The sequence below is a fragment of the Tamandua tetradactyla genome, chromosome 5 (genome assembly GCF_023851605.1).
Source record: "Tamandua tetradactyla isolate mTamTet1 chromosome 5, mTamTet1.pri, whole genome shotgun sequence".
NCBI lineage: Eukaryota > Metazoa > Chordata > Mammalia > Pilosa > Myrmecophagidae > Tamandua > Tamandua tetradactyla.
The window spans coordinates 87,614,399-87,628,523 of record NC_135331.1 but is presented as its reverse complement, the minus strand read 5'-3'; the positions used below and the strand labels follow the sequence as shown (position 1 = coordinate 87,628,523).

General features: G+C 47.3%; 1 protein-coding gene across 9 annotated transcripts in view; it reads left to right on the top strand.

Moving 5' to 3' along the window:
* The window catches only part of TNXB (tenascin XB), a 63,257-nt gene that overhangs the window by 3,310 nt on the left and 45,822 nt on the right, over positions 1 to 14,125 (top strand). For 8 of the 9 annotated variants that reach the window (XM_077161370.1, XM_077161372.1, XM_077161367.1 and 5 more), the window contains exons 3-4: positions 11,154 to 11,564; positions 11,958 to 13,793. In XM_077161370.1, coding sequence (XP_077017485.1) covers positions 11,162 to 11,564; positions 11,958 to 13,793 — 2,239 coding nt within the window. In that variant the 5' untranslated portion in view covers positions 11,154 to 11,161. Of the gene's footprint in view, positions 1 to 8,508; positions 8,579 to 11,153; positions 11,565 to 11,957; positions 13,794 to 14,125 lie in introns of all 9 variants that reach the window. The other variant, XM_077161368.1, reaches the window with a different exon arrangement.

Genomic DNA, 14,125 nt, shown 5'->3' with positions numbered 1-14,125 from the left:
GGAACATCCCTCCAGGAGGCCAGTCCCTCTCCCCACCCCTTGGGACCTATAGTCCCAGATGAACAAAGTGTCAAAGTTGGCTACAAAACCAAATACCCGGGAAGCTGAGTCACAGTTGGGAAGATGCCCCCACACCCACCAGCCCTAAAACTGTGAAAAGAGTGCCAAGAGGGTGAGGCCATTCCCCCATTACTGCAGAGGGCGCCTCAGATACAGCAAGAAGGGGAGCAATGACGGGAAGAACACAAGAGACACCCAAATTCTTGCTTGTCTAGCGCGGAGAAGAGAGCACAGTTCTTTTAAGAGTCGCCGGCAGGAGCTTAAGGGGTGGGTGTGGCTAGGCAGGGAGAGGGGTATTAGGAAGGAGTGATATGTGGGGGCCACTACTCTGTTCTCACAACAGCCTCACCAGCTTTCTTTTCTCCTTCTACAGACCATCCTCAGCTTCTCTTCAATCCCTACCCCCACCCCCATGGGAAAGGATGCAAGGTCCAAAGGTGGGGCATGGGGAGGGAAGGCAAAACTTTCAAAGGCCTCCGGGGATGTGGGAAGTAGTGTAGGCACCATGTGCCTTCTCCCCACTTGGAAGGAGGCCTCCTGTTTGGTTGTCATCACCCTAACCAGGTTCTTTGACTCTCATAGCCACTGAGAAATAGGCTTTCTTGGGCATCATCCCATGACTGTGTAGGAAACATGCAGGGGAGGGTGTGTGTGCATGCACACGCGTGCGGATGTCGGCTGATTTGGGCGAGTGTGTGTTTATGTGTACAGGTGTGTTCATACTTGTATATGTGGGTGAACACGTGCACGTATCTTTGTATGTGTGCATATATGTGCTGTGCACGCCCCCCCGTGATTGGTATGGGAGTGATTTGCATGGTGTTAGTTAGATACAGGGTGACTGGATTCAGGGGTAGGTCAGAGCCATGGTGGCTGCAGCCCAAGCTGAGAGAAGGGCTCAGGGTCACAGGGAAGGGCAGCTCCTAGCATGCCAGGCCTCTCTGCCTGGGATCTTTCCATAAAGAGGAGGGCCTCCTGGTGTGGAAAGACTTTGTCCAGCTCCCCTTCTGTACTTCGCTGGCTGGTGGTGAGTGTGGTGGCTGTACCCCTGAATACTCCTTAACACATTTTTCTCTTACCCAGAGAAGTTTAAATGTAAGAAGCCAGGAACTATGTTGGTGCATGGTGGGGAAGTGGGGTGTAGGGTCCCACGGCCCCTTCCATCCACACCAGCCAGCGAGCATTCTCTCTAACCAAGCTGCCCTCCTCTCTCCAGCCTCTCTGATCTGGCAGAGCTGGGGACTTTCTGACGTCTCTCCTCAATCCTTTGCTGGAACGGAATCCTCACCCTCTTCCATGCTCCTTTCTCCACTGTAGCACCCTCTCCTACCTCGCTCCAGGCACCCCATACGTTTCCTCTCCAGCCCTTGTCTCCCTGTGCTCCCCACGCCTCGCCTCAGTGAATTCCACAAACCAACACAACTGGCTAACCAGCACCCACGTGAAGAAATAAGATATTCCTAGCACCCCAAAATCCCTCCACTTCCCCTTCAGGTCACTACCCCGAGGAGTAACCACACTCCTGACTAGTAACACTGTGGATTCGTTTCTCTTCTCAAATTTCATATAAATAGAATTATACAGCATGTACTTTTTGTGTGTCTGGCTTCTTTTGCTCAACCCCATATTAGCGAGATCTTTCCATGTTGTTGTATATGGTTGTGGTTTGTTCTCATTGCTGTATTTTATTCCGCTGTGTGAATAAACCACAATTTATTTATCTATTCTACTGATGTGAGACATCTGGGTAGTTCCCAGTTTGGGGCCATTATTAGTAGTACTGCAATGTTTGTTATATTCCTGGAAGTGGAATTTCTGGGTCAAAGGGCTTACATATATACAGCTTTAGGAGATTTAGTAGATTCTGCCAAACAGTTTTCCAAAGTGCTTGTAGCATTTTGGCCCTGCCGAGGATCCAACCCCCGGCCTGTTCTCTGGCTCTGCTTCTGCCCAAGCTGCTGTTTGTAACCAATTTCCAACCCCAGACACTGTCCTTGGTCCTAGCTCTGACCTTGGTCCTGTCCTTGGTTCCAGCGCTGATGCTAGTCCTGGTCTTAAATTGAACTTTTCATTCATTCATATGTTCAATGAACTATTTGTTAAACACCTACTGTATGTCAGATGTAAGGACACAATATTTAAGGTGAAAAACAGGTGTCATGCCTGTCCCCATGGACCTTACAATTTAGTAGGCAAGATTGAGGATGGCAATAAAGTAATAAAATAATCCCACACTAAATATATAATCGCAACTTGTTATAAATACTTCGAATAAGAGTTACACAGTGTCTTGATGGCACATGATGGGGGAATCGGACCTGGCCAGGGAAGCCTTCCCTAAAGAAATGATGTGGAGCCGAGACCTGAAGGGCAAGGAAGCCAAGAGAGAAGGGAAGAATGTTCCCCATAGAGGGAAGAACATAGACAAAAATCTAGGGTTGGGAAGGAGCAAAAAGAGCATAAAGAACGTATGGCAGACCAGCAGGTTTGCAGTAGAGAGCGGGAGAGAACCGTTATGAGAGATGAGAGGTCAGCAGGGGTCACATGATCTAGGGCTGCTTGTCAGTGCTCTAAAAGAATTTGAAAGGGAGATACAGTAGAGTTTTGAAAAGGAGAGGGACTTCCTAGTTGCCTTTTTAAAATTTATTTTTAAACTTGTTTTTTATTGTAAAATAGAGCATATATGCATAGCAAAGAAAGGAAAAAGCAATAATTTTCAAAGTACACTTTAACAAGTAGTTACAGAACAGATCCCAGAATTTGTCATGGTTTACCATTTCACCATCTCAGATTTTTCCTTCTAGCTGCTCCAAAACATTGGAGGCTAGAAGAAATATTAATATAGTGATTCAGCAGTCATACTCATTTGTTAAATCCCATTTTCTCTGTTATACCTTCTCCTCCTTTAATCCTCCTCCCAATCTATAAGGATCTTTGGGCAATGTTTGTTCTGACTTTTTCGTGTTGAGAAGGAATGTCAAAACTAAAGGACAGAGGGAGGTAATTAATTGACAATCTTGGAGAGACTGGTTCCTCTGGGTTTCAGGATTTATCTTACCTAGGAACCCTCAAGGAATTATAGGTTCCAGGAAGGCAAACCTAGTGCATGAAACCTTTATAGAATCACAGTTCAAGCCCTAGGTGTTCTTAAGAGTCAGCAGTAGTGATGTTGGCTGGGGGTTAGCAAACCATGGCAATTAGCACTATCTGACTGAGGCTTGCATAAAGGTAGCCTCTAGAATAGCTTCTTGACTCCATTGGATCTCTCTTGGCCATTGATGCCTTATTTTATTACACTTCTTTCCCCCCATTTGGTCCAGAAGGCGTCAATCCCATGGTGCCAGGGTCAGACTCATCCCCAGGAGTCATGCCCCACATTGTCAGGGATATTTTCACCCCTGAAGGACTTTTCCCACGTTGGGGGTGGGGGCATTTTCCTTGCAGAGTTGGGCTTGCCTAGTTGCCTTTTGAAAGATGACTCTGTTGCAAGATTGTAGGAGGCAAGAGTGGAACAAAGGGACCAGCTAGAAGGAAAATGCAGTTGTCAGACAAGAAGAGGATGGTAACTTGGATATACTGGTAATAAGAGGAAGATAAGTGAATGAATTAAAGATAATGTTTATGGGGAAATATGGTGGTGTTGACAGGGCTCTGAAGCATGTTGTTAGGTTTATGGATGAATGGTGGGGCTGTGTGAGCTGCGATTGGGGCACACTGCGAGAGGAGCAGGTGCAAGAGGGACGACATGAGCTCAGCTTCAGACAGTGGAGTTTGAGGTGTCCTAGAGGAAACGCCAAGTAGGCAATTGTATTTATTGCTGTGATGTTAAAAGGAACCTACTGGACTGGTTTTAAGCATTGGTGTATAGACTGGAAATTAAAGTCATGGGTCTGCATGAAGTTACCTCGCTGGGTTACAAGTGCAGTAGGTCTCATCTCACACATTACAATCACCCGGGGAGTTTTTAAAACTACTGAATAAAAATTCATTTCTTCAGTTACTCTAGCCATATTTCAACTACTCAAGAGCCACGTATGCCTGCTGGTTACCATAATGGACAGTAAAGATTTAGAAAGTTTGTAAATGTTTTTAAAGGAAGATGTGGTCAGCAGAGCTCAATAATTCTGAGAGGTCAAGTAAGATGAAGACAAATGTCCCTTACATTTTTTTTGTTTGTTCTTTTTTAAAAATATTTTTATTGAGGTATCTTCACACACATGCATTCTATCCAAGGTATACAATCAGTGGCTCATCACATAGCTTGCATTCATCACCATGATCATTTTTACAACATTTGCATTACTTCAGAAAAAGAAATAAAAACAAAAAAGAAAAGGCTCATACATTCTATACCTCTTACTCCTCCCTCTCATTGACCACTAACATTTCAATCTACCAATTTTTTTTTTTTACCCTTTATCCCTCCCTATTACTTATTTACATTTTGTCCTTATTTTTTTTACTCACCTGTCCATAAGGGGATCATCAGACATAAGATTTTCACAATCACCTGGTCATGTTGTAAAAGCTGTACAGTAATACAATTGTCTTCAAGAATCAAGGCTGCTGGAATACAGTTCAACAGTTTCAAGTACTTCCCTCCTATGTTGATTTTTTTTTTTTTTTCTGCATGGGCAGGCACCGGGAATCGAACCCGGGTCTCTGGCATGGCAGGTGGGAACTCTACCTGCTGAGCCACTGTGGCCCACCCTATGTTGATTTTTTTAACTACATAATTTTTAGTGTCTTAATGGTTGCTCTTGGCTTAAAATATTAATTTTTATTTATTATCCTTCAGGCTAATTCTGAAATTTTCTGTCTTTTAAGGAAATTAAGAAAAAATTGTTCATGTCAACTCTTATATTTACCCACATATTTACTGTTTTTTTGTTTTTTTTTTTAACATGGGCAGGCACCGGAAATCGAACCCGGGTCCTCTGGCATGGCAGGCAAGCATTCTTGCCTGCTGAGCCACCATGGCCCGCCCATAGTTACCGTTTTTATTGCTCTTCGTTTCTTCCAGTGGATTTAAGTTATCATTTCCTTTCAAGTTGAAGTATTTCTTTTGGTAATTCTTATAAGGCAAGTCTGCTTGCAAGAGATTCTCTCAGGCTTTGCTTCTCAGGTTTATTAGTCTCAGATAGGAATACCTTAGGTAGCAAACCTGTAACAGGTTGTGTCTTCAAGATTTAGATTCAGTGAGAGAGTTTCAAAATCAGTATCCCTCACATTTTTTTTTTTGTTGTTCAACTGTGAGAAATCTTGGCAAGAGCCAAAATCCCAAAACTGTCCTATGTATCTGTGGTAGAGAAGAATAAAAACATAGAGGTAGTTTCCTTTTAAGAATAAATGCCTTCCTGATCCAGCATTCAGTTAAGCATGTGATGGAACCAAGGCTAATACACTTTGATGTTTATTTCTGACTGTTTGAGGGAAGTAAGATGGGTCTCTTCCTCCATGCAGAGAGCATCCCAGTGTGCTGAAGGACCACACCAGAAGCATAATGGGAAATGCTGTTAGTTCATTCTGTCACTTGTGGCTGCAATCTCCATCAGTGAACCTGATCCTCTTCTGTGAATTGTTCTCTGTGGGTCATGAGAGAGGCCAGACCAAAGAGGCTCAGTGCCAGACACAAAAAGCACCTGTGTCATGGTTCCTATTATGGGAAATGTCCAGGACAGATGCATCCAAAGAGACAGAGAGCAGATTGGTGGTTAGAAAGGGAATGCCAGGAGAAGCGAGTGGAATGACTGCTAAGGGGTGGGGAATGTTCTTCTGGGGTGATGAATATGTTCTGGAAACAGAAAATGAAGTGGTTGCACAACATGGAATATCTTAAATGACACTGTATTCTGTGCTTTAAGATGGTTTGTTGTCTGTGATGTGACTTTTACCCCAATTAAGAAACAAAAAGATCAAAGATGGTCCCTTACATTTTGTGACACTGAGGTTATTGGTAGAGAGCTATTTGGTGGGTTGAAAGGGGTTGGGGAAGACAGATGTGAGTGGACTGAAGCATACATCAGAGATGGAGAAATGGAAACAGCAAGTGCAGGTAGGTATTTTGACAATCGTGGCAATGAGGTAGAGGGGAGAAATATGTGATAGTTGAAGTAGGATTGGGGAGGCTTTTTTTTTGAAGATATAACTTTCATATAGAAACATAAATCTATTTAATAAATATACAATTCAATGAACTTTTAAATATGCAGTGCAGAGGGAAGGGGATTGGGAAGAAGGTTCTGCCAATGTGATCTGTGGGAGCCACTCCTTTCTTCTCACACCAGCCTGACCAGCTTCTGTTTAACCAACATCTAGATCAAATTATAAAACACTTCTAGAAATCCTTGCCTGTGACCCCTCCTAGTCAATATTTTCCTTTAGCTTATCCTCTCTTCTAAAAGCATAGATTTTTCTGCCTGTTTTTATTATTTTTTAATTTTGAAATATAACATATATACAAAAAGCAATAAATTTCAAAGTATATTGTAACAAATAGTTATAGAACAGATTTCAGAGTTTGGTATGGGTTAAAATTCCACTATTTTAGATTTTTCCTTCTAGCTGCTCCAATACTTCAGAGGCTAAAAGAAATATCAATATAATGATTCAGTAGTCTACTCATTTGTTAAATCCTATCTTCTCTATTATAACTCCTCCTTACCCTTTGATCTTTCCCCTAGTCTTTAGGGGTATTTGGACTATGTCCATTCTAAATTTTTCATGTTGGAAAGGGCTATCGATAATATGGGATAGGGGAATGGAGCTAACTGATGTTCTGGACAGGCTGGCCCCTCTGGGTTTCATGACTTATCTGGCCTGGGAACCCATCTGGAGGTTGTAGATTTCTGGAAAGTAATCACAGTTCATGAAACTTTTGTAGAATCTCAGATAGAGCCCTAGCTATCCTTTAGGTTGGCAGGAATGGTTTTGGTTTGGGATTGGCAAACCATGATAAATAGCCATATCTATCTGAAGCTTGTGTAAGAGTAGTCTCCAGAATAGCCTCTCAACTCTGTTTGAACTCTGTTAGTCACTGATACATTATTTTGTTACAATTTTTTCCCCCATTGTCAGGCAGGCATTGTCAATCCCATGGTGCCAGGGCCAGGCTCATCCCTGGGATTCATAGCCCATGTTGCCAGGGAGGCGTTCACCCCTGAATGTCATGTCCCACAGAGAGGGGAGGGTAATGATTTTGCTTACAGAGTTGGGCTTAAAGAGGGAGAGGCCACATCTGAGCAAAAAAGAGAGGTCCTCTGGAAGTAACTCTTAGGCATACCTATAAGTAGGCTTAGCTTCTCCGTTACATAAATGAGTTTCACAAGAGCAAACCTCAAGATCAAGGACTTGGCCTATTGACTTGGGAGTCCCTAATGTTTGAGACAGTAGTAGGAGCTCCTTAGGTGGTAAAGCTAAGTACTTCCATAGTTTTTTCTCCCATTCCTTAATGGACTTTGCCAGCATATTCTGGGATACTCTACCTGTTTTTAAACCTCTTAAAAATGAACCCATCCAGAATGTTCTCTTTTTATATCAGGTTTCTTTATTTAGCATTATGTGTGTGAAATTCACTCATGTTGTTGTATGTAGCTATAGGTGTTCTTTTTCACTATAGTATGGTATTTCATTACATGAATACACCATAATATTTAAATATTTTACTAGTAATGAACACTTGAGTGGTTTCCAGTCCTGTGGTGGCACGAATAAATCTCACGAACACTCTTGTACCTGGCTTTTGGAGGACATATATACTTATTTCTCTTGGATATTCACCAAGGAGCAGAACTGGTGGGTTACAAGCTACATGCGTTAGTAGATACTGCCAAACAGTTTTCCAATGTGGTTGTATTAATTATGCTTCCTTAAGGGATGGATGAGATTGCTTCAAATTCCTGCCATTATGAGGCAATAGCAGTCCTTTCAATTTTAACCATTCTGGTGAGTATTTAGTGACATCTCATTGTTTTTAATTTGCATTTCCTGATGATAACCGATGTTGTACACCTTTTCATATGTTGTTGGCTCTTCTTTTGTGAAGTACCTGTTTATTTAAAGTCTTTTGCTAAATTTTTAAATTGAATTACCTACCTTTTGTTTGTTGTTGTTTTTGTTTTATAGGAGTTCTTTATTTCTGAATTTTAAACCTTTATCTTATATACATATATATATGCCAGCTCAAATATTTTCTCCCAGTCTGTGGCCTGCCTGTTTAATCTCTTAATGGTCTTAATGTTATCAATTCTAATGAGGTCCCATTAGAATTCTGGGATAGTCTATCAAGAATATATCAAGAAACCTTTGATTACTTCAAGGTCAGGAAGATTTTCTCCTATGTATTGTTCTGAAAGGTACTGTTTTACCTTTCATTTAACCTCACGATTCATCTCAAATTAATTTCTATATGTGGATATGATGTAAGAATCAATTTCATTTCTTGTCCAGATGGGTCATCAGTTGATCCAGTGCCGTCCTTTCTTCACTCAGCTGGTGAGGCACCTTGGCCATTAATCAGGTGACTACATATGCGGGTCTATCCCTGGACTCTGTTCTGTCCCTCCTGTCTACCCTCATGGCAATCCTACATAGTCTTATTTACTGTGGCTTTATAATAAGCCTTGATGTCCAGTAATATCAATCTTGAGGGAGAGATTTGTTTGTTTGTTTTATTCTTTTTTTTTTTTTGTATGCTGTATGGCGGGGTCACATTTCAGTCTTTTTCCATGTAAGTTATCCCATTACTGCAGCACATTTGCTGAATTTTTGTTTGTTTTTGTTGGTTTCTTTGTTTGTATGGGAAGTGCATGGACTGGGAATCAAACCTAGATCTCCTGCATGGCAAACAAGAATTCTACCACTGAACCACCATCACACCTCCTAGATTTGTTTGTTTTAGCACATGTAAAACCTGATGGGAAAGATCCAATTGAGAGTGAGAGGTTGAATGAAAGAGAGAGAGTAGGGCGGGCCACGGTGGCTCAGCAGGTAAGAATACTTGCCTGCCAAGCCCGAGGACCCGGGTTCGATTCCCGGTGCCTGTCCATGTAAAATAAATAAATAAATAAAAAAGAAAGAGAGAGAGTAATCAACACTTTGAGTTTTTTGTTGTTTTTTTTTACTTTGAGATTTTTGAGAAAACAGTAGGAACTGGGATGCGGGAAACTTATTGGCTAATCCATTCAACCTAAATTTGTTGGGTAGCCCCTGTGTGCCAGGCATAGCAGCGCCTGGACAGATGAGGTCCCTGTTCTCACAGAGCTCCATTCTACTAGTGGGAGAAAAATAACAAACAAGTAAATAAAAAAACAATTTAGGCAGCAACAAATGCCATGAGGAACACAGCAGGATACTTTGATAGTGGTAGAAGAATACTTCTGACTGGGGACTATTCTAGTTTGCTAGCTGCTGGAATGCAATATACCAGAAACGGAATGGCTTTTAAAAAGGCGAATGTAATAAGTTACTAGTTTACAGTTCTAAGGCTGAGAAAATGTCCCAACTAAAACAAGTCTATAGAAATGTCCAATCCAAGGCATCCAGGGAAAGATACCTTGGTTCAAGAAGGCCAATGAAGTTCAGGGTTTCTTTCTCAAGTGAAAGGGCACATGGCGAACACAGAGTTTCTCCCTCATCTGGAAAGGCACATGGTGAACATGGTCAGGGTTCCTCTCTCATCTGGAAGGGCACATGGCAAACATGGTGTCATCTTCTTCTCCTGGCTTCCTGTTTCATGAAGCACCATGGGAGGCATTTTCCTTCTTCATCTCCAAAGGTTGCTGGCTGGTGGACTCTGCTTCTCATGGCTATGTCGTTCTGCTCTGCCCTCTCTGAATTTCCTATTCTCCCAAACGTTTCCTCTTTTATAGGACTCCAATAAACCAATCAAGACCCACCCACATGGGTGGAGACATGTCGTCACCTAATCTAGTTTAACAACCACTCTTGACTAAATCACATCAGCTCATCCAGGGAGATGATCTGATTACAGTTTCGAACAGACAGTATTGAATAGGAATTATTCTACCTTTATGAAATGGGATTTTGATTAAAGCATGGCTTTTCTAGGGGGCATACATCCTTTCAAACCAGCCAGGGACCAAGGAAGACCTCTCAGAGTTGACAACATATGTTAAGATTTGAATAAGAAGGAAATGAGGAGAAAGGGGGGAATAGTCAACTTCCCCATTTGGAAAATTCCTGACATTCTCGCAGGCAGTGGGGACAACCAAATCAATAGGCCAAGCCCTCAATCTTGGGATTCACACCTATGAAACTTATCCCTGCAAAGTATAGGCTAAGCCTACTTAAAATTCAACCTGAGTCACTTCCAGAGAACCTCTTTTGTTGCTCAGATGTGGCCTCCCTCTCTAAGCCAACATGACAAGTGAACTCACTGCCCTCTCCCGCTCTGTGTGGGACATGACTCCCAGGGGTGTAAACCTCCCTGGCAATGTGGGACAGAAATCCTGGAATGAGCTGGGACTTGGCATCAAGGGATTGAGAAAACCTTCTTGACCAAAAGGGGGAAGAGAGAAGTGAGACAAAATAAGTGTCAGTGGCTGAGAGATTTCAAACAGAGTCGAGAAGTTATCCTAGAGGTTATTCTTACGCATCATATAGATATCCCTTTTCAGTTTATGGTGTATTGGAGTGGCTGGAGGGAAGTACTTGAAACCATAGAGCTGTGTTCCAATAGCCATGTTTCTTGACAATGATTGTAAACAAGAAGAAGCCAGCCTTTAAGGGCGGAGGGAAAACTGTCTCTGAGAGGAGGAACACCCCATGCAAAGGCCCTGGGGCTAGTGTAAGCTGGTAGTGTTTGAAGGATAAACAAAGGGCAGTGAGCTGGAGCACAGTAAAAAAAAGGGGGGGGGGGAATCAAGATAAAAATACATCAAAAAGAGAGGTAGAGGCCAGATGTGCTCACAGAGGGTATCCCTTAGGGTTGGGCTGAATGTGGGGTTTGCATACATGTGAGTTGGGTGGGTTAGTTGTGGGCAGTGGGACTGTGGGGGGTGGGATGGGGCAGGGGATCTATCTTGCTTCCTTCTTTGCAAAGCTGTTTTCACACTTGTCTTCTTTTCCTGCAGCCTCCTGAATGATGCCAGTCCAATGTCCCCTAACCTCCAGTCTGGCCCTCCTGGTGCTGTTGGGCACAGCCAGAGCAGGCCCCTTCTCTCCACGGTCCAATGTGACACTCCCAGCCCCACGGCCCCCTCCCCAGCCAGGGGGCCGCACAACAGAGGCAGGAAGGGGAAGCCCCTCCTCTCAGCTTTATGAGCACACGGTAGAAGGAGGAGAGAAGCAGGTGGTGTTCACCCACCGCATTAACCTGCCCCCTTCAGCTGGCTGTGGCTGTCCCCCAGGCACTGAGCCTCCCGTCCCTGCTTCAGAGGTGCAGGCCCTGAGGGCTCGGCTGGAGATCCTGGAGGAGCTTGTGAAGGGACTCAAGGAACAGTGCACTGGAGGGTGTTGTCCTGCTACTGCCCAGGCTGGCACAGGTGAGCACCAGGTGATCACAGGAGGGGGCACAGAAGGTGAGAGATGGGTTATGGTGGTGGGGCCTTGCTAACCCATAAAGGACCTTGGTATGCATCAGAAAAAGGTGCCCCTTTCTTGATCTTGGCTACAGTCCTGTGTGCCTGGGGTGATGGGCCCAGCCCTGCGCTGGGTTGTGCCAGGACACAACTTGGGGTGTGAAATCGGGCTATCTAGTTGTCCACCAGAGACATCCCCCACCCCCACCCCAAGCATATGCTAGGGGCTTGTAGACCACATTTATTGACAAGGAGCATCTGGGTGCTAAGAAGGCGTCGGGAAATAAGGCTGATCCTCTAGAAGGGAGCTGACCCAGAGGAGTAGTATATGAGCTTAGCCTCTCCCTCCTACTCCAGGCCAGACAGATGTTCGCAGCCTCTGCAGTCTCCACGGCGTGTTCGACCTGAGCCGCTGCACCTGTTCCTGCGAACCAGGCTGGGGTGGACCCACCTGTTCGGACCCCTCAGACGCCCCGGTGCCCCCCTCCTCCTCCCCACCCTCTGTATCCTGCCCCGACGACTGCAACGATCAGGGTCGCTGTGTTAGGGGTCGCTGCGTGTGCTTCCCAGGCTACACCGGCCCCAGCTGCGGCTGGCCTTCCTGCCCCGGAGACTGTCAAGGCCGCGGGCGCTGCGTGCAAGGTGTGTGCGTGTGCCGGGCTGGCTTCTCAGGCGACGACTGCAGTCAGCGCGCCTGCCCTCGGGGCTGCAGCCAGCACGGGCGCTGCGAGGATGGGCGCTGCGTATGCGACCCCGGCTTCACTGGCGAGGACTGCGGGCTGAGGAGCTGCCCTCGGGGTTGCAACCAGAGGGGACGCTGCGAGAACGGGCGGTGCGTGTGCAAACCCGGATACACTGGCGAGGACTGCGGGCTGAGGAGCTGCCCCCGGGGCTGCAGCCAGAGGGGTCGCTGCGAAGAAGGCCGCTGCGTCTGTAACCCTGGCTACACTGGCGAGGACTGCGGCGCGCGCATCTGCCCCAAGGACTGTGGCGAAGGCGGACGCTGCGTGGACGGCCGCTGCGTGTGCTGGCCGGGGTACACTGGAGAGGATTGCAGCGCGCGGACGTGCCCGCGCGACTGCCGGGGCCGCGGGCGCTGCGACGAAGGCGAATGCATTTGCGACGCGGGCTACAGCGGGGACGACTGCGGCGTGCGGAGCTGCCCCAGCGACTGCAACCAAAGGGGCCGCTGTGAGGACGGTCGCTGCGTATGCTGGCCAGGGTACACCGGGCTTGACTGTGGCTCGCGCGCTTGCCCGCGCGACTGTCGGGGCAGAGGGCGCTGCGAGAATGGCGTGTGCGTATGCCACGCGGGCTACAGCGGCGAGGACTGCGGCGTGCGCAGCTGTCCTGGGGACTGTCGCGGCCGGGGCAGTTGCGAGAACGGCCGATGCGTGTGTTGGCCCGGGTACACGGGCCGGGACTGCGGCACACGCGCCTGCCCTGGCGACTGTCGCGGGCGCGGGCGCTGCGTGGACGGCCGCTGCGTGTGTAACCCGGGCTTCACGGGCGACGACTGTGGTAGCCGTCGGTGTCCCGGGGACTGCCGCGGCCGCGGCCGTTGCGAGGACGGCGTGTGCGTGTGCGATTCAGGTTATGAGGGCGAGGACTGCGGTGCACGCAGCTGTCCCGGGGGCTGCCGAGGCCGCGGCCAGTGCCTGGACGGGCGCTGCGTATGCGACCACGGCTACGAGGGCGAGGACTGCGGCGTGAGGCGGTGCCCGGGCGACTGTAGCCAGCACGGCGTGTGCCAGGACGGCGTGTGCATCTGTTGGGAGGGCTACACAGGCGAGGACTGCAGCCTCCGCAGCTGCCCTGCCAACTGCCACCGACGCGGCCGCTGTGAGGATGGACGCTGCGTGTGCGACTCAGGATACACCGGCCCAGCCTGTGCCACCCGCACTTGCCCCAACGACTGCCGGGGCCATGGACGCTGTGTGCAAGGAGTGTGCATGTGCCACGTGGGCTATAGCAGCGAGGACTGCGGGCAGGAAGAGCCTCCCGCCAGTGCCTGCCCAGGGGGCTGCGGACCACGGGAGCTGTGCCGGGCTGGCCAGTGTGTGTGCGTGGAGGGCTTCCGAGGCCCTGACTGTGCCATCCAGACGTGCCCGGGAGACTGCCGGGGCCGGGGAGAGTGCCAGGAGGGCAGATGTGTCTGCCAAGATGGCTATGCCGGGGAGGACTGCGGGGAAGGTGAGGAGACCTACCGTAGCCTTCTCCAATATGCTTTTGGGGAGATGGGGGTTCTGGGAACCAGAGTCAGCAGCAGAAAGGCCCCAGGCCCCTGGAAGAACAGCAGAGGGAGGTCATATATTGAGCGGCTGGGGGAGGCAGTCAAAAGAAGCAGTGTTGACCCAGGACAGCAGAACCATAGGGACAGGCAGCAGGCAGGACCAGTCTTCAAACCTCTAATGAAGAGGTTGGGGCCTCTTCAGTTGCCTCTAGGAATACTCTGTGTTTCTAGAGTTGGGGGGGGGGGGGGTTAAGGAGTTTCCAGAGGTGAAATGAACTCCTGCCCCTGCTCA